At 37.3% G+C, this 21,482-nt stretch overlaps 1 protein-coding gene across 1 annotated transcript in view; it reads left to right on the top strand.

Moving 5' to 3' along the window:
* The first annotated feature begins 3,515 nt into the window (after positions 1–3,515).
* SWI5 (SWI5 homologous recombination repair protein) overlaps positions 3,516–21,482 on the top strand; it is a 91,200-nt gene continuing 73,233 nt past the window's right edge. The window contains exons 1-2 of the mRNA XM_053695369.1: positions 3,516–3,659; positions 11,274–11,322. Coding sequence (XP_053551344.1) covers positions 3,523–3,659; positions 11,274–11,322 — 186 coding nt within the window. The 5' untranslated portion in view covers positions 3,516–3,522. The remainder of the gene's footprint in view (positions 3,660–11,273; positions 11,323–21,482) is intronic.

Here is a 21,482-nt window from a genome sequence, read left to right as displayed (position 1 = left end):
ATTCAGATGACTAAAATACGACTAAAACTAAAATGGCATTTTAGTCAAAAGACTAAAACTAAGACTAAATTGAAATTTGCAGTCAAAATTAACACTGGTGTGATTACATGCTATATAACTACCCTCTGTATGTGTGATTACATACTATATAACTACCCTCTGTATGTGTGATTACATGCTATATAACTACCCTCTGTGTGTGTGATTACATGCTATATAACTACCCTCTGTGTGTGTGATTACATGCTATATAATTACCTTCTGTGTGTGTGATTACATGCTATATAACTACCCTCTGTGTGTGTGATTACATACTATATAACTACCTTCTGTGTGTGTGATTACATACTATATAACTACCCTCTGTATGTGTGATTACATACTATATAACTACCCTCTGTGTGTGTGATTACATGCTATATAATTACCCTCTGTATGTGTGATTACATGCTATATAACTACCCTCTGTGTGTGTGATTACATGCTATATAACTACCCTCTGTATGTGTGATTACATACTATATAACTACCCTCTGTATGTGTGATTACATGCTATATAACTACCCTCTGTGTGTGTGATTACATGCTATATAACTACCCTCTGTGTGTGTGATTACATGCTATATAATTACCCTCTGTGTGTGTGATTACATGCTATATAACTACCTTCTGTGTTCGTTTGATTACATGCTATATAACTACCCTCTGTATGTGTGATTACATACTATATAACTACCCTCTGTATGTGTGATTACATGCTATATAACTACCCTCTGTGTTTGCTACCCTCTGTGTGTGTAATTACATGCTATATAACTACCCTCTGTGTGTGTGATTACATGCTATATAACTACCCTCTGTATGTGTGATTACATACTATATAACTACCCTCTGTGTGTGCGATTACATGCTATATAACTACCCTCTGTGTGTGTGATTACATACTATATAACTACCCTCTGTATGTGTGATTACATACTATATAACTACCCTCTGTGTGTGTGATTACATGATATATAACTACCCTCTGTGTGTGTGATTACATGCTATATAATTACCCTCTGTGTGTGTGATTACATGATATATAACTACCCTCTGTGTGTGTGATTACATGCTATATAACTACCCTCTGTATGTGTGATTACATACTATATAACTACCCTCTGTATGTGTGTGATTACATACTATATAACTACCCTCTGTGTGTGTGATTACATGCTATATAACTACCCTCTGTATGTGTGATTACATACTATATAACTACCCTCTGTATGTGTGTGATTACATACTATATAACTACCCTCTGTGTGTGTGATTACATACTATATAACTACCCTCTGTATGTGTGTGATTACATACTATATAACTACCCTCTGTATGTGTGTGATTACATACTATATAACTACCCTCTGTGTGTGTGATTACATACTATATAACTACCCTCTGTGTGTGTAATTACATGCTATATAACTACCCTCTGTGTGTGTGATTACATACTATTTAACTACCCTCTGTGTGTGTGATTACATACTTAACTACCCTCTGTGTGTGTGATTACATGCTATATAATTACCCTCTGTGTGTGTGATTACATGCTATATAACTACCCTCTGTATGTGTGATTACATGCTATATAACTACCCTCTGTGTGTGTAATTACATGCTATATAACTACCCTCTGTGTGTGTAATTACATGCTATATAACTACCCTATGTGTGTGTGATTACATACTATATAACTACCCTCTGTATGTGTGATTACATACTATATAACTACCCTCTGTGTGTGTGATTACTTACTATATAACTACCCTCTGTGTGTGTGATTACATGCTATATAACTACCTTCTGTGTTCGTTTGATTACATGCTATATAACTACCCTCTGTGTGTGTGATTACATACTATATAACTACCCTCTGTGTGTGTAATTACATACTATATAACTACCCTCTGTATGTGTGATTACATACTATATAACTACCCTCTGTGTGTGTGATTACATGCTATATAACTACCCTATGTGTGTGTGATTACATACTATATAACTACCCTCTGTATGTGTGATTACATACTATATAACTACCCTCTGTGTGTGTGATTACTTACTATATAACTACCCTCTGTGTGTGTGATTACATGATATATAACTACCTTCTGTATGTGTGATTACATGCTATTTAACTACCCTCTGTATGTGCGATTACATGCTATATAACTACCCTCTGTATGTGTGATTACATGCTATATAACTACCCTCTGTATGTGTGATTACATACTATATAACTACCCTCTGTATGTGTGATTACATGCTATATAACTACCCTCTGTATGTGTGATTACATACTATATAACTACCCTCTGTGTGTGTGATTACATACTATATAACTACCCTCTGTGTGTGTGATTACATACTATATAACTACCCTCTGTATGTGTGATTACATACTATATAACTACCATCTGTGTGTGTGATTACATACTATATAACTACCCTCTGTATGTGTGATTACATACTATATAACTACCCTCTGTGTGTGTGATTACATACTATATAACTACCCTCTGTATGTGTGATTACATACTATATAACTACCCTCTGTATGTGTGATTACATACTATATAACTACCCTCTGTATGTGTGATTACATACTATATAACTACCCTCTGTATGTGTGATTACATACTATATAACTACCCTCTGTATGTGTGATTACATACTATATAACTACCCTCTGTGTGTGTGATTACATACTATATAACTACCCTCTGTATGTGTGATTACATACTATATAACTACCCTCTGTATGTGTGATTACATACTATATAACTACCCTCTGTGTGTGTGTGATTACATACTATATAACTACCCTCTGTGTGTGTGTGATTACATACTATATAACTACCCTCTGTGTGTGTGTGATTACATACTATATAACTACCCTCTGTATGTGTGATTACATACTATATAACTACCCTCTGTGTGTGTGATTACATACTATATAACTACCCTCTGTGTGTGTGATTACATGCTATATAATTACCCTCTGTGTGTGTGATTACATACTATATAACTACCCTCTGTGTGTGTGATTACATACTATTTAACTACCCTCTGTGTGTGTGATTACATACTATATAACTACCCTCTGTATGTGTGATTACATACTATATAACTACCCTCTGTGTGTGTGATTACTTACTATATAACTACCCTCTGTGTGTGTGATTACATGCTATATAACTACCTTCTGTGTTCGTTTGATTACATGCTATATAACTACCCTCTGTGTGTGTATGTTTTATTATATGATAACTACAATAATGGCAATTGTTGTGGGCAGTACCATGATGAAGCCTAGTACAGACAAGATAAGTAAAGTAACGATCAATAACTAGGTGTGAGCATGCGCAGTATCGGTATACTATATGCAGAAGGCGCGCTGCCAAGTGATTTCCTAAGTGCTGTAGACAGCTCGTCACGTGACACCAGCTCTATGGTCACATGACTGATCATCTGTCTATGACGTCATACATTGTGCTGAAGAGAGAAAGCGGCGCGCTGGAGTCTCCCGGGTACTCGGAACCGTCTCAGGGTGATCCCTCACTGGGCACCCCGGCCTCCTCTGTCACTCCGAGGCCCAGAAGCGGCCTTCACAGGTGACCCGGGTTGTTAACAATACCCAGAAGCTATAGCGGCCTTCAGTTGTGTCATGTGATGTCACAGTGTAACCCTCTGCCAGACAGTGTGGTAATGCACACAGTAACTCGTTAGTAGCCCTTCTCTGGCAGCCATGGGGTTAATGTATTGTCCCTTTCTCTGGCAGCAGTGGGGTTAATGTATTGCCCCCTTCCCTGGTAGCAATAGGGTTAATGTATTGTCCCTTTTTCTGGCAGCCATGGGGTTAATGTATTTAACCCTTCTCTGGCAGCCATATGGTTAATGTAGTAAGTCCCCTTCTTTGGTGCGTTTTGGGGTATAATGTAGTAAGCCATGAGGGTAACTAATGCATTAAAGGGACAATAGACCCAAAACAATTCTTTAATTATTTAGATAGAGAATACAATTTTTTAAAAGTTTCCAATTTACTTCTATTATCAAATTTTGTTTCTTTCTCATGTTATTCTTTGTTGAAGGGATACCTAGGTAGGTAACGTGCACATGCCTGAAGCACTACATGACAGGAAATAGTGCTGCCATCTAGTGCTCCTGCTAATGTATAACATTGTTGCAAAACTGCTGCCATATAGTGTTATGGACACGTGCCCACTCATGAACTTACATCCCAGCTTTTGAACAAAGGATAACAAGAAAACAAAGAAAATTTGATAACCGCAGTAAATTGGAAAGTTGTTTAAAATTGTATGCTCTATCTGAATCATGTAAGAAAAAAATTGGGTTTTATGTCCCTTTAAGTTCCCTTTCTGGCAGCCATGGGTTAATGTATTGAAGGGATGATGGCCAATTCCTGCCGCCTCCACTTTAAAAACATCTCCAATATTCGCCACTTCCTCACACAAGACACGACTAAGTCTTTAATTCACTTCCCCATTATTTCTTTCCTTGATTATTGCAACTCTATCCTCTCTGGTCTCCCCAGCGGCCGTCTATCTCCTGGTTTCTCAACAGCCGGGCCGTGGCCCAGTACCGGGCCCTGATAGCCCTGCTGGTGGGCCCCGACCTGTCATGCCCCCACTGCACACTCTTCCCCAACTGCTCACCAGGGGCAGACTGATACCAATCAAGGCCCCAGGAAAACTGTCTCACACTGACCAAAATGTATTCAATTTTATGCAAATGAACACGGTAGCCTCCCTGCCCTGCCCCCAACAGGCCCCTCAACCTCCAGAGCCAGGACCACCAACATTAAGGTCCAGAGAAAGGGCACCCAACCTCCAGGGCCAGACCCCACACTCCATGGCCCTCAAAGCGACAGACCCCCGCCAGGGCCCCCACTAAACCCACACTTTTTTTGCTTAGTTACTGATAGGGCAACTGAGAACTCCAGCTTAAGGAATGCACCAGGATCCGTGGAGATGCCTACTTGCTGGTCCCTCTGCACAGGTCCTATTTGCCTGGCTGATCAGCCTGCCCCTGCTGCTCACTATATCTATTTATATATAAAACTACCGGGCCCTGGACATGTCTAGCTAATACTTACTGGGCCTTGAGGTCACTTTGGTTGAGAACCACTGGTCTATCTCCCTTACAATCCGTAATGAATGCCTCTGCCAGGCTCATCTTCCGTACACGTCGCTCCTCATCTGCTGCACCTCTCTGCCATTTACTGGCTTCCTTTTACCTCCCGAATAAAACCCTGACTCTTTTAAAGCTCTCAATAACACTGCTCCACCCTATATCTCCAACCTTGTGTCCAGATACTCGCTCTCCCGTCTTCTTTGTTACCCCCTCACATTCCCGTCTACAGGTCTTCTCTAGACTTGCCCATAAACCGAACAGCATTCCAATTTACTTCTATTATCTAATTTGCTTCTTTCTTTAGATATCCTTTGTTAAAGAAATAGCAATGCACATGGGTGAGCCAATCACACGAGGCATCTATGTGCAGCCACCAATCAACAGCTACTGAGCATATCCTAGATATGCTTTTCAGCAAAGGATATCAAGAGAGTGAAGCAAATTAGATAATAGAATTAAATTAGAAAGATGTTCAAAATTGTATGTTCTTTCTAAATCATGAAAGAAAACATTTGGGTTTCATGTCCCTTTAAAGACTTAAAGGGACACTAACCAATTTTTTTCTTTCATGATTCGGATAGAGCATGACATTTTAAGCAACTTTCTAATTTACTCCTATCATTAAATTCAACAACAATTGCTGCCCAGAGTTCTGAACCCCAAAAAACTTAGATGCCTTCTTTTTCAAATAAAGATAGCAAGAGAACGAAGAAAATTTGATAATAGGAGTAAATTAGAAAGTTGCTTAAAATTGCATGCTCTATCTGAATCACAAAAGAAAAATATTGGGTTCAGTGTCCCTTTAAAGTGTCAGTAAACCTTAAAAATAATGTTATATAATTCTGCACATAGGGCAGAATTATATAACATTATATTAGCAAAACTTTATAAAACCTTATGGCGCGGCCGGGCTGTCACTATACAGCTGGCCCGATGCGCTGTGTGAATATAACAGACCCGCTCAGCAGAGTACAGAGAGCAGGTCTGTAAAACAGCGTTTTTTTTTAAAAATTAAAAGGGTATATTAGGTTTTATAAAGTTTGGCTAATATAATGTTATATAATTCTGCACTATGTGCAGAATTATATAACATTATTTTTAAGGTTTACTGTCCCTTTAACTGATCAAGTTTGTATATAATATACAGAAGCTACTGATCAGGGATGTATATAATATACAGAAGTTAATGATCAGGGATGTATATAATATACAGAAGCTACTGATCAGGGATGTATATAATATACAGAAGCTACTGATCAGGGATGTATATAATATACAGAATCTACTGATTAGGGATGTATATAATATACAGAAGCTACTGATTAGGGATGTATATAATATACAGAAGCTACTGATCAGGGATGTATATAATATACAGAAGTTAATGATCAGGGATGTATATAATATACAGAAGCTACTGATCAGGGATGTATATAATATACAGAAGCTACTGATCAGGGATGTATATAATATACAGAATCTACTGATTAGGGATGTATATAATATACAGAAGCTACTGATCAGGGATGTATATAATATACAGAAGCTACTGATCAGGGATGTATATAATATACAGAAGCTACTGATCAGGGATGTATATAATATACAGAAGTTACTAATCAGGGATGTATATAATATACAGAAGCTACTGATCAGGGATGTATATAATATACAGAAGCTACTGATCAGGGATGTATATAATATACAGAAGCTACTGATCGGGGATGTATATAATATACAGAAGCTGCTGATCAGGGATGTATATAATATACAGAAGCTACTAATCAGGGATGTATATAATATACAGAATCTACTGATCAGGGATGTATATAATATACAGAAGCTACTGATCAGGGATGTATATAATATACAGAAGCTACTGATCAGGGATGTATATAATATATAGAAGCTACTGATCAGGGATGTATATCATATACAGAAGTTACTGATCAGGAATGTATATAATATATAGAAGCTACTGATCAGGGATGTATATAATATATAGAAGCTACTGATCAGGGATGTATATAATATATAGAAGCTACTGATCAGGGATGTATATAATATATAGAAGCTACTGATTAGGGATGTATGTAATATACAGAAGTTACTGATCAGGGATGTATATAATATACAGACGCTACTGATCAGGGATGTATATAATATACAGAAGCTACTGATCAGGGATGTATATAATATACAGAAGGTGCTGATCAGGGATGTATATAATGTACAGAAGCTGCTGATCAGGGATGTATATAATATACAGAAGTTACTAATCAGGGATGTATATAATATACAGAAGCTACTGATCAGGGATGTATGTAATATACAGAAGTTACTAATCAGGGATGTATATAATATACAGAAGCTACTGATCAGGGATGTATATATTATACAGAAGTTACTGATCAGGGATGTATATAATATACAGAAGTTACTGATCAGGGATGTATATAATATACAGAAGTTACTAATCAGGGATGTATATAATATACAGAAGCTACTGATCAGGGATGTATATAATATACAGAAGTTACTAATCAGGGATGTATATAATATACAGAAGCTACTGATTAGGGATGTATATAATATACAGAAGTTACTGATCAGGGATGTATATAATATATAGAAGCTACTGATCAGGGATGTATATAATATACAGAAGCTACTGATCGGGGATGTATATAATATACAGAAGCTACTGATCGGGGATGTATATAATATACAGAAGCTACTGATCAGGGATGTATATAATATACAGAAGCTACTGATCAGGGATGTATATAATATACAGAAGCTACTGATCAGGGATGTATATAATATACAGAAGCTACTGATCAGGGATGTATATAATATACAGAAGCTACTGATCAGGGATGTATATAATATACAGAAGCTACTGATCAGGGATGTATATAATATACACATTGTTGTTATTTTTTATGTCTGACGAAGGGGGTAACACCCCGAAACGTTACAACTAATAAAAGTAACAGTCTAAATCCTGGCGAGTGCATCCTTTATCTTCTGCTAATTTACATATTCATTTATACACAAACTAGTCCTAAAGCCCGTGTACACGGGCCATTTTTTGCAGTACAGCGGTCCCACCCCTTGCTCTCTCTTTCTACCCCCTCTCTTTTGCTGATGCTGTGTTAGGTCCTTGCTGGATTTCTTCAGGTATCTGAAAGAAGAGACTCTGGGAAACTCAGATTTTGAAAGTTTTCTTGGCCTTCCAGTCCTTTTTTGTCCTTGACCTCTCCTGATTCTTCAAATTTCTTTATAACAGCTTGAATACCACATCTTGAGTATCCAGTTTGTTTGCTGATTTCCCTTTGAGAGTGGCCTTGCTGATGCAAAAGTATGATTTTATGTCTGCCAACCTCTGTGATCTTTGGCATTTTGAATGGAATGATGTGATTGATAGTTGGTCTTATTAGCAAGCTTCCAATGCATTAAACTCATAACACGTGTATGTAATGCTCAAGCATCTCTTGCACAAACCTGGTTTAATAGACCTCTTCCACAACAGTCATTTTGGCATGAAATAGTAAGACAAATACAGGTGTTAGCAATGACATTAATTAGGGTTCCATTTAGGTTTCCGAGAGCCAGGTTCCTGCTATTGTTCAAGTGTAAGGGGAGGTCACACTAAATACTTGCTACTTTAGCCTATCGAAGCTGCTTTTTATGATTTTTGTTTTCTTCTCTTTTTTTTTATACTGCATACAAATATCCTTTATTTTCTGGTTGTATTCTAATAAAGATAAAGGGGTGGTGTAACCAAGCGCTAAGATGAACCCTAAGCTGTACCCAAAAGGGGTCCTAACCAAACCCCAAGTAAGTGAAATGACAGTAAAGGCGGTGAGTACAGCGCCAAAGGCTAAGGGATGAAGTGAAAGCCCTAAAAGTGCTCCCAGGTGTGGTGGATACCTGCTGATATCTCAAGCAGTGGAGGATAATGCTAACCAAGTAGGTTGTAAAACAGTATATTTAATACAAAGGTAAATATAAAATGGTAATAAAAGTACAAATACAATGAAAATGCAAATAAAAAACAATGGTGGATGATTACTACATAAAAATCTTCAATAAAAATTCATGGATCCATGATGTGCTAAGTATAGAAAATAAACCTTGATATATGACAATAATAAAATGAATGGTATGATAGTAATGCAAAGTGATTCTCAACTGGTGCAAACGATGACAAAAAGTATTAAAGTGATAAAAGTAAAAGATGAACAGTTAAGTATGCAAATGACACCAGTGCAAAAAAGAAAAATGTGGTGTACAAAAAAGTGGAAATATAAAAAATTGTGAAAAAATGATAAAGAAATGAAGTGAAGTGACACAATTAGCGTGGAGCAGACCAAAAAATGGAATGATGAAAAAAATCCAATAAAAATGTGGAAAAAAGTTAAAAAGACAATGATGTTCAACAAATGTTAATGATGATCAGAAAAGTATATAGTTTGTAATCCAAATGAATAAAAGCAAAAATTAAAAACAAAATAAAAAAGGAAACCTTGAATCCTGGTGATGAGATCAGATAGCCTAAAGAGTGTCTCAGCATCATGGGAAATGTAGTTCCAAAACATCTGGGAGCCGAAGGTTGCTGGCCCATGCCCTAGGCAAATCCCTAGTAGTGGTCAGCTTTTGATTCAATGTCCTAAAAAACGTTCCTGTAAAAAAATGTAAACATAGTGTAATACGTCCACGATGAAGTAATATCCTTGAAGTGGTGCTTACCAGTGGGTCAACGCGTTTCGGCCCTGTAACACAGGCCTTTATCAAGACTTTTTTTACAGGAACGTTTTTTAGGACATTGAATCAACAGCTGACTAGGGATTCGCCTAGGGGATCTCATTTTAATTTTTGCTTTTATTCATTTGGATTACAAACTATATACTTTTCTGATCATCATTAACATTTGTTGAACATCATTGTCTTTCACTTTTTTCCACACTTTTATTGGATTTTTTTCATCATTCCATTTTTTGGTCTGCTCCACGCTAATTGTGTCACTTCATTTCTTCATCATTTTTTCACCATTTTTTTTTATCATATTTCCACTTTTTTGTACACCACATTTTTCTTTTTTGCACTGCAGTGCCATTTGCATACTTAACTGTTCATCTTTTACTTTTATCACTTTAATACTTTTTGTCATCGTTTGCACCAGTTGAGAATCACTTTGCATTACTATCATACCATTCATTTTATTATTGTCATATATCAAGGTTTATTTTCTATACTTAGCACATCATGGATCCATGAATTTTTATTGAAGATTTTTATGTAGTAATCATCCACCATTGTTTTTTATTTGCATGTTCATTGTATTTGTACTTTTATTAACCATTTTATATTTATCTTTGTATTAAATATACTGTTTTTACAACCTACTTGGTTAGCATTATCCTCCACTGCTTGAGATATCAGCAGGTATACACCACACCTGGGAGCACTTTTAGGGCTTTCACTTCATCCCTTAGCCTTTGGCGCTGTACTCACCGCCTTTACTGTATTCTAATAAAGATACTCAGAAATAATTATATATGGTCAATATATCATTGCTAAAAAAAACAAATCTATTGGTGGCCTAAGACTTTTGCACAGTACTGTACATATATACTTATACATACACACATATTTTTATATATATATATAGAGAGAGAGAGAGAAAATAAAGCAAGAAAGGCACTCTCCGTGTTCATCACCAAAACTTTTACTTAGGTGAACGTTTCGGTGTTGCCACCGTCCTGACGGTGGCAACACCGAAAACGTTCACCTAAGTAAAAGTTTTGGTGATGAACACGGAGAGTGCCTTTCTTGCTTTATTTTCTATATTATACATTTAAAGTGCACCCCGGAGGTTGCATGTTAATAGTGAGTGTGGGATCCTCTCTGAGTATTATATATATATATATATATATATATATATATATATATATATATACACACACACACATATATTCATATACACATACATATATACACAAATCCAAATGTTTTACTTGTCTAGTGGAATTTTACATAAATAATACGCATGTTTAATTTGTTTGCAGAACACCACTGGGAGCTCGGAACAGATGTAACACTCGATTTAAATCTCCGGTAAGTGTTTCTAGTAGTACCTTATACAGACGCACTCACTTACCTAACACATCCTCACTCACTTTACACAGACGCACTCACCTTACACTGCCTCACTCATCTTACACAGCCTCCCTCACTTATCTTATACATCCTCACCCATCTTACACAGCCTCACTCACCTACCTTATAGAATATCCTAACTCACCTAGCTTAAGTAGTGCCTGTCACTGTGATATGTATTTTGTGTAGCGCTGATATTGGGCCAGAGTACGATCGGTCTGCTGTTGTGCACGAGCCATGTTGCCTTTATCCTGGGTGTAGCGCTCATATTATAAGTTAAAAGTAAACACGTTTCGCTTGAGCACAATTTAATTTAATGTGCATTGGGTTAGTGCAACCTCAGATCTCTCGTAAACTGTTATGTTAGAATAAAAAGTGTCACAAAAAAAACATCAAAAATACATTTAAAAGTATAGTCACACTCATAATTACACTTTCTGATAAAAATGATTTAAAAATTGCATGAAAAAGTTATAAAGGCTCAAAGATATGAAGTCTCGGATGTTAGAAAAATATCAGGCAAAAGATCTTAAAGGGCCACTAAACCCAAAATCTTTCTTTCATGATTCAGATAGAGAATAGAAATGTAAACAAAATTACAATTTACTTCCATAATTTATTTTGGTTCATTTTTTAAATATCCTTATTTGAATAAAAAGCAATGTACATGGTGAGCCAATCACATGATGCTTCTATGTGCAGCAACCAATCATCAGCTATGAGCATATCTAGATATGCTTTTCATCAAAGAATATCAAGAGAATAAAACAAATTAGATAATATAAGTAAATTAGAAATGTGTTTAACATTGCATTATCTTTCTAAATCATAAAAGTAAAAATGTGGGTGGCATGTCCCTTTAACATAGAGATACATACGTACACATGTCTAAAGATGTATATATGTCTATATAAGTGTATTTATGTGTTTAACTGTATATCTACTGTACATATTTAACATTCCAATGCTCTTCACTTACAGGATAATCTTAGTTTTAGTCTTAAATACATATTTCTATATATGTGTGTATATACCTATACTTCTATTAGGTACAGATATGTATTTTACATGAACAGTATCAGATGTATATAGAAATATCTATTTCATAATAAAAACTACATTATTTTGTGAAGAACATAGGAATGTAAAATATACGTTTTGTGCATCAGGTTTCCTTCATTTAGATCTTAACGCGGTCGGGTTAGCGCACATTTAAACTTAGTATTCTTAAAGGAGTATGAAACTCATTTTCCCCCCCTGATTCAGATAGAGCAGGGTTTTAAAAAAAAACAACTTTCTAATTTACTCCTATATTCAATTTTTCTTCATTCTCTTGGTATCTTTTGTTTAAAAGCAGGGACATAAGCTTAGGAGCATACACGTGTTTAGATCACTATATGGCAGCAATTTTGCAAGAATGTCATCGATTTGCAAGAGCACTATATGGCAGCACGATTTCTCTTCAGCACAGAATAAAATGGGAATGAAGCAAATTTGATTATAGAAGTAAATTGGAATTTTTAGTAAACTTGTTTGTTCTGTCTGAATCACAAAATCATTTTTTGGGGTTTTCTATCCCTTTAAGGTGCGTTATTAAAATTTTACATATAAACTATTAAAATATATATATATATATATATACAGTATATATAAAAAATTAATAAACTTTTATTAGTCACTTATTAAAAAAAAAAAGGTGCTTAACTCACCCTGTCTGTGCCGCGGCACCTCGCTAGAGTCAGCGCCTCCGGCCGCCCATGGCACAGCGCTCTTCTCTCAATGAGTTAACGTTTCCACCTGCTAGCAAACAGAACACTGTCGCATAACTAGCACGGCTATTGGTTTAGAGGTGGAAACATCACCTTATTGAGAAAAGAGCGCTGTAACGGGGGCGGTCGGTGGCGCTGACTTTAGCGAGCTGCCGCTTCACAGAAAGGGCGAGTTTAAATTAATGACTGAAACTACAGTTTATTTTTAGTGATAGTAAATCCTACCATTTTTTTAAAAGCTTGGATTTGCCATCACTTTAAGATCTAAATTGAGAAAAGCAATGTGCAAGACACATATTTTACATTCCTATGTTCTTTACATAGAAAATAATGTGCTTTTTATTATTAAATATATATTTCTATATTTATCTGATACTGTTCATGTAAATACATATGTATACCTATATATCTATAGGTATAAGTATATACACACAAATATATAGAAATACTGTATGTATTTAAGAATAAAAAAGGACATTTTCCTATAAATGAAGAACACTGAATGTGAAATATGTACAGTACATATTCAGTAAAACACATAAATACATATGTACACACATATAAATATATATATAAATATATATATATATAATAAATAAAAAAACGCCAGCTCCTAGGGTTAATACAGTGCCAATAGGTTATAGATTCATCCCTTAAAAAATATATTTGGGATTAACCTAGTGCACGGTACTCTAGAACAATGTATTAACAATTAAAAAGAAACTGCAAGTAGATTATATCCAGCACCATCTATATCAAGCTATAGTAATCAACAAACTGTGACACACAAGGGGAGACCACTCCAGAAACTGCAAGTATTTATAAAATCACTTTAAGTGCATAGGACACGAAGTAACACAGATTCAGGATACATCAGTGATACTAAGCGGGGTACTCCTTATGTTGTACAATTACACACAAATCAAATAGTATAGCAGTCAGCTCACAATACAAATCAATTAGACAGAAACATGCAACTCATACTGCATGTAGCTTACACACACAGTGCAAATGAGCAAGTGTTTCACTTATTTGTTAATGGTTCTGATCATAACAAAGCTTCAAGCGCTCCCTAAAGACTCTACTGTTCAGGGATGCATACAACCTACGCTAACCAGTTCCTCTCCTCCATTGCTATCCCCTAAACCCCCTTAGCATGTAAGCCTAAGAGTCCAGCTGTTTGTAGATCACCTTCTTAAGAGCTGACTACAACAGTGCCACTCTTGGCAGGGCCCTCTACCCATTTGATCCCTGTAATTGTTTTTTGTACTCCGCCTTTGTTTATAGCGCTGCGGAATCTGTTGGCGCTCTACAAATAACCGATAATAATAACAACAAAGAGTTTGTATCAGTGTCATCGTTTATCAAACCACCACAATTGTTATCCCATGTAGGGGTAAATTTGGTTAACGGATGAACAACAAGGAAATGCTTTGGCATATAGAGCCTCCCAGAGTAATGCACATACAGAGGATTTGTCACAGTTATGTTATAGCTCACCGGATCAAAACGACGATCCTCCCAGAGCTTAAAGCTAAATGTAAGTGGATTTATAATATGAATTTATTACAACCACTAGGGCTTAATGAAGAAATGAATTATGCTCCATTCTTAATGGATTAACTAAGGTTACAATGTCTACAAGTGTTGAAAAACTGGGTTAACTACCAAATATACATTTGTTTCATGTCTGGTGGAAATACTCTGTGGAGCCCACTTAGGTGTAATACTAAACAAAAATGTATAGATCTGTAATAGATTTTTCACATTGTCAGACTCCCATCCATTCTTTCACATGTATATTGTAAATAGTTAAGTGTCTTGCACAATGTGTTTATGAATTTTAGTGATGAACTATTGAACTTAACGAATGGACTGAGTCACATATATAGGGAAGGATAATGTGTGTTTAATTGTTAAATAAAATGTTGGCGCGGCACTTTTATGAATCCATACTAAGGGGCTGATTTATCAAGGGCCGAATGGCCCCTGAGGCCCCTGTTTCCACGTGAGCCTTCTGCCGGAAATAGAAGTTAAGAAGCAGCGGTCTTAAGACCGCTGCTCCTTAACTCGTCTGCTGCCTCTGAGTCTGCGGACATCAGTCAGGCCGATCGAATACGATTGAATTGGTTGACACCCCTGATTGGCCGCAAATCTGCAGGGGGCAGCATTGCACAAGCAGTTCACCAGAACTGCTTGTGCAATGTTAAATGCTGACAGCGTATGCTGTCGGCATTCAGCGATGTCTGGTGGACATGATATGTTACAGCGTATCATCTCCGTCGTACATTGATAAATAGGCCCCTAAGAGGGAAATGCATGGATGAGAAGTGAAAACCTATTTCACCGTGTATTGATGACTCTCAATAAAAGGCAGGAAGTTTGCCTGTCACAGTTACAACGCTTTAGAAAGCCCAATTAATTGCCACAGTGAAACGCGTGTAGTAAAGTTAGCCACGCCCCAAACAGGAGTGTGGCGTGTATTAACCAGATGACGGCAAAGTGATACAATGTTACACAGCGGAGTATGAATTTCCCCACTATAGCTCGTAATTGAGCCTCACAATACTACACAACGGAGCAAAAATGATCCGGTGAGCAGTGATCAACTTTCTGGGTTGACGGGAAGGTGTTCGAGGTAAAAACACTACCCTCTACGTGAGCCGACTAGCTCTAGGAGGATCATTTGTGTTTGAGGCATAACAACCTGGGACATTAACCTTTATATGTAGGTCCGGTGACTATATGCAGGAGGAACCTCTGGGAGGATCGTTGTGTTGATCCGGTGAGCTATAACAGAACTGTGACAAATCCTCTGTATGTGCATTACTCTGGGAGGCTCTATATGCCAAAGCATTTCCTTGTTGTTCATCTGTTAACCAAATTTACCACTACATGGGATAACAATTGTGGTGGTTTGATAAACTATGACACTGATACAAACTTTTTTTAATTATTTTTATTGAGGTATAAAACAAGACATACAATCCAAGCATATCAATATAAATTATACATTGAACTTTTTTCCAAACATGTTGTGAATACACATTAAACCTGACATACAGGGTCATTTCACTTGACAATTGAATAAGTTGTAACATACAGCTTGCTTGTTGTACTAGGAACTCTCTATGTGGCACATGAGGCCGCTTTTGGACCCTTCAATTGAGTATGGAGCTAGAGAGAGTTATCATGCACACAAAGAGACTATTCTTGAGTCTCAAAATAAAAACCTCTATTTTCTTTTTTGATAAACAAATAACATAAAATATTATAACTGGTTTAGTAGTTTCCCCATACTGAAGTGAACCAGCCACTCATGGGCCTCTGATTGCTGAGTGAGAGTAAAAGGGGAAGTGTAGGGGACCAAGAGTAAAGGGGCCACTTGTGGACCCATTTTCTAGAGTTAGTAGACATAAAAGGAAAGGAACCATCTTTAAAGGACTTTAAAAGTAACCAGATGAAACTGTTCATTCAGGGCTACAGGGATTTGCAACTAACGAAATGGGGTTAACATTAACTAAACTATGACTATTGTGGATTGAAAGTACAGCATCTGACTGTGCCCGAACTAAATCACACAGAAGAGGTATTTTGGTTAAGGAATGAATTAAGCAGCCTGTGTTGCGATCATAGGTTAGTCCATTTGACTACAGAACACATAGCTATATATTCTGAATGTTTCAAGCATCCATTAAAATTACTGTAAACTTAGTAAAGAGGGTTGTTGTAGTGTAAGATGTCTAACACCTATAACAAGTTTAACTTAGGCTAAGTGGAGTTAAAGTGTTAACTAAACTATGACTATTATGTGTACACTATTTAACCCCTGACTGTGTAAAAGCTTGCTCCAACAAAAGAGGTATTTCAGTTAAAGGGATGTAGTAAGTAGCTTGCAATATGGGCATATGGTAACACATTAACCCACTAACAATATAAGTAGAAGTATTGAGTTATACAAACAGTCATTGGAATCACTATATACAACTATAACAGCGTGGATTATTATAACTCAGGAAGTCTACCTCCCACATCTAACATAACCTAGGCTAAATGAGGCCAAGGCATAAACTAAAATGTGCCTATTGCAAATTATCAGTACTACCTCTGACTGCCTGTAAACTCCCTCCAACCATAGAGGCATTTCACATTTATCTGCAAACAAAGTAGGCAGATACTCTGAGTTTTCCTACCAGCCATTAGGGTTACTGTTTAAAAACATAACAAAGTGGATAGTTGTAACATAAAATATCTGCTGCCCATAACAAGTTTTAACTTAAGATTAAACAATGAACCGAGCTATTCACATATGACTATCCACTGAGTTATCATTAGATCCTGCCCACCACTAGAACGACTGGTATAGAAGTCGCCCAGGAACAAAACATAAAGATTTGCAGGGAGTCAGGTAAAGCTGCACGACAACAAATAGTAAGGGTTCAAACAAAAAGTCTTCATGAATACTGTAACTTATGTATCTATTGCAGAACTTATATTACCGGAAATGTCCCTGTGAAATAAAAGAGACTCATTATACCATGCACCGAGAGCCAGTCTAATGATGTCCTGCAATAGCGTTAGAGGGACTCCTCAGCAGTCTCTAGTGAATCTCATATGCAGGGCTTCAGAACTTCAGGCCCCCTTAGCCCACTCCATGTCGGGTGACCAGGAAAGGGCTCAGTTTATTGTAGAGTCCTGAGCACAAGTAGCACATGCACCCCATACCCGTCGCTTGTGAGCGACCAGCTTTAATGTTGCCCAGGATATCCAGGATAGTTGAGAGCTCTCTGCCTTTCCCCCCTCCAATTCCGGTCACAATGATGGGTGGTCGGCTAGTAGGTAACAGGCTGTGGTAATCATACCTTGTAGATTTAAATTGAAATTGTAGATTTAGAGTGAATTAAAGACGCTTGATGAACTCTGCAATTTGAGCGGATCTATTTGGACATATTCCAACTCGAGCCCAGCTGATGACGACCGCACGCAAAAACTTCTAAAACGTAAGCGGAGACGTCACTAACACAGCCAAGAGGATTTGATACAGCCGCACCTGCACCGTACCTGTCAGCCTAGAGGACAGTGGTAAAGCAAGCGGTCCGCGAGAGGAGAGTAAAGACCCAAAGGATTCAAGCTCTGACAAGGGGATTTCCCACTTCACTCTATCATTATTTGCACGGCTCCTGGTAGCCATTCGCACAAACGGATATTGAGCCGGCAACTTTCAGGTACCCCTCTCATATGTGAGCTTGATCCACTACTCACCAGAGCAAGATCAACTACATATGAGAGTGAACTGTTCACATTTCATACAGCAATCCTGCTTGATATCTTCCACTATATATGTGACCGGTCATTTCGTCATTTTTTCTAGCCACTGTCTGTATATATAGACCGTAGTTTTATTGGGCAGCAAGCACCTTTGTTCCCATTGGCAGCTATTTTTTCTGTGTTTTATATTATATGTACTATTTTTAACTGGACGTCCAGTCAGCTAGCATTTCTTGGTATCTGCTTTATAACAGTCTGTCATTTTTTTCATTTTATATTCACTTATGTACATAATTACATTTAGGTACTTTCAGCTCTAGCTAGAGCAATATTACTATTATTGTACTGTGTTTTTTTATCTAGGATTAGCGTGCTACCAGTGTTTAAGATATTTCCAAATACTTACCTATTGTAATTTGCTTGTTCGAGCTCATCCATAGAGCTAGGTATTTATATCTGTCAACCATCACACCAGACACTACGTGTGCATTCTTATCCTACTTTTATCATATTGTATTAAATAAATGTGTATCTTTTAAATCGTTAACACTCTGTCTTGATTTATTAACTTTGATTTCACTTGTGGATATACTCCACTTATAATTTATATTTATACCTTTAGTAATAACTTACATATTACACTACACAATCCTCAATCCTATATCTGGGTGTATTTAATCCCCCATACCTATTGAGAATTACTCATTTAACTTTGAGATCACATACCTTAGCTGTCAGCGCCAGTACTTCTCTTTTCTCTTCATTCTCTACTACCCTTTGGTCCTTGTGAGAGGGACCATCTTTGTACTTGGCTGGTAGAAATAAGCGCTGATTCTTTCTTTTTTCTTTAAATTGAAATTGAGCCCGGTTCTGTTTCATAACATCCTCTCTAGCCTCTGTCGCCATTGTGGGCTGATGGGTTGAAGCTAGCAGGCTGGATCTGTCGATCAAGGTATGCTTCAAGGGGGTCTCTCTCTGTTTCTCAGGATCCTGTGGAGGGCTCGCCATGATGTAGAGCATTGAGCACGGGGGGCCCACATTCCGTGTATTTACTTCTTGTGAGCATTTCGCTACTGCGTAGCCCTGTGTTTCTTGGACAATCGGGGAGTTGCTGCACGTTTCACCTCCGGCTCTGATCCCAGCCGCGGGCGGACAGTTAGGGGAAAGCAGATTAAGTTTATCCATCAGTGTGGGTCTAAAGCGAGTCTGACTGATTCTCAGCATCCTTCTTTTTTATCGCTCAAACAGTACTTGGGGATATGTTCTCCTCTGCAAGTGTATGTATTGCCATCATCTGCATCTTGTTTGCGGATCTAATAAGCCGCCCACTGTAAAGTTGAGTTTCCATAATTGCCAAACCCTGCGGCTGGGAGTTGTTTGCTACAGGAGCTGGTGATTTTCTCTTTCATTAACCTGGAGGGTGCAGTTCTCTCACCATTAGCTCTCGGGAGGGCCCCTGTAAATGCCGGTCTCATAAAAAGTCTGCATAGTTCAGCCTCCAAACTCCAGTAATGTTCTCTTATGAGCTGCGTCACATCCCTTTCCCATTTGTTTAAGGCCTTCATTTTCTTTTCCAGTTTTGTACCCCTTGGTAATCGGTTCTTGTACAACCCTGTTTCCCCAACAGACCTACATGTAGAGATGGTATCCTAAAAGATGGTTCTCTTCTATGTATAGTGAACAGTCAATTACTGACTGCTATACCCCAGATTACTGGGGGGGGGTGGTTGTCGAAGTCCTGTAATAAGGCCGCCGCCTAGGAACTCAACGGGCCAGATCTGGATCCTATAGATCATAAACTCTTCAAAGTTAGTGTAGGTCAACGCTGCTTTCCTCCATCTAGTCAAAGATGAGGTGGATGATAGTATATTTTGCAGATTTACTGCATTAATCGGCGGATTGAGCAGATCCCTTTAGGAGCAACAGATATTGCGACCTTTCATGGCGGCTGCCTAGCCACGCCCCCACTGATACAAACTTTTTGTTATGATCAGAACCATTAACAACTAAGTGAAACACTTGCTCATTTGCACTGTGTGTGTAAGCTACATGCAGTATGAGTTGCATGTTTCTGTCTAATTGATTTGTATTGTGAGCTGACTGATATACTGTTTGATTTGTGTGTAATTGTACAACATAAGGAGTACCCCGCTTAGTATCACTGATGTATCCTGAATCTGTTACTTCTTGTCCTATGCACTTAAAGTGATTTTATAAATACTTGCAGTTTCTGGAGTGGTCTCCCTTGTGTGTCACAGTTTGTTGATAACTATAGCTTGATATAGATGGTGCTGGATATAATCTACTTGCAGTTTCTTTTTAAATGTTAATATATATATAGTGCATTGGAGACCTTTGCAGTCAAGTAGGCTGGAAACATTAATCATATTTATGCAGTATTCATATTTAATATAGTTGTGATGTCCTGATTTATGCAGGAACTTTTGCAGTGTTTTTGAATTAAGGGTTTGTTGCTCTTTTAATGAATAAAACAGGCAGTATGATTTGAACTACCTGTTAGATCATTGGTGAGACTTTTACTGGTAGAAAACTTCGTAGATGCCAAATAGAGGCAAGGAATATTTATGTAGAAACATTTGTTGCAATATAAGTAAGGAACATAAAGCAAACAGTTCTGAATAAATGATAAAAGAAAAATGTAATTTGATACACTTGGAAAGCGTCAGTAATTGATTCCTGTTGTAGCACTGTTCAGATATGGCTTCACGCACTCGCACACTCATTCATAAAATATATACATCACAGACAGACTATGGTAATAACCGGAAGATTCAGCAAGGTAATGTGGATGGTTTTCAGAAAGTGACAACTTAAGAACAATCCGTTGTAATTGGATTAAATATTACCTTCAGTGTGAAGAGAGCGGTTTTACCTCTGTGACCGGTATACAGCTTCAGTGAGAGTGCGGCTTCCAGACGCTGCAAGTAGATCCGGTGCTCCTTGATTCAGTTTGTTTGTTAAATTAGAATTCCGGAAGAATGAGTAAATACTTTGTAAGTAAAAAGTACAACAAAAGATTCTAGCTTACTACTCCTGTTTATAGAGAGAAAGAAATCAAAG

Source organism: Bombina bombina, chromosome 12, assembly GCF_027579735.1.
Source record: "Bombina bombina isolate aBomBom1 chromosome 12, aBomBom1.pri, whole genome shotgun sequence".
NCBI lineage: Eukaryota > Metazoa > Chordata > Amphibia > Anura > Bombinatoridae > Bombina > Bombina bombina.
The sequence above is the reverse complement of the archived record's forward strand: the minus strand, read 5'-3'. Positions and strand labels throughout refer to the sequence as shown.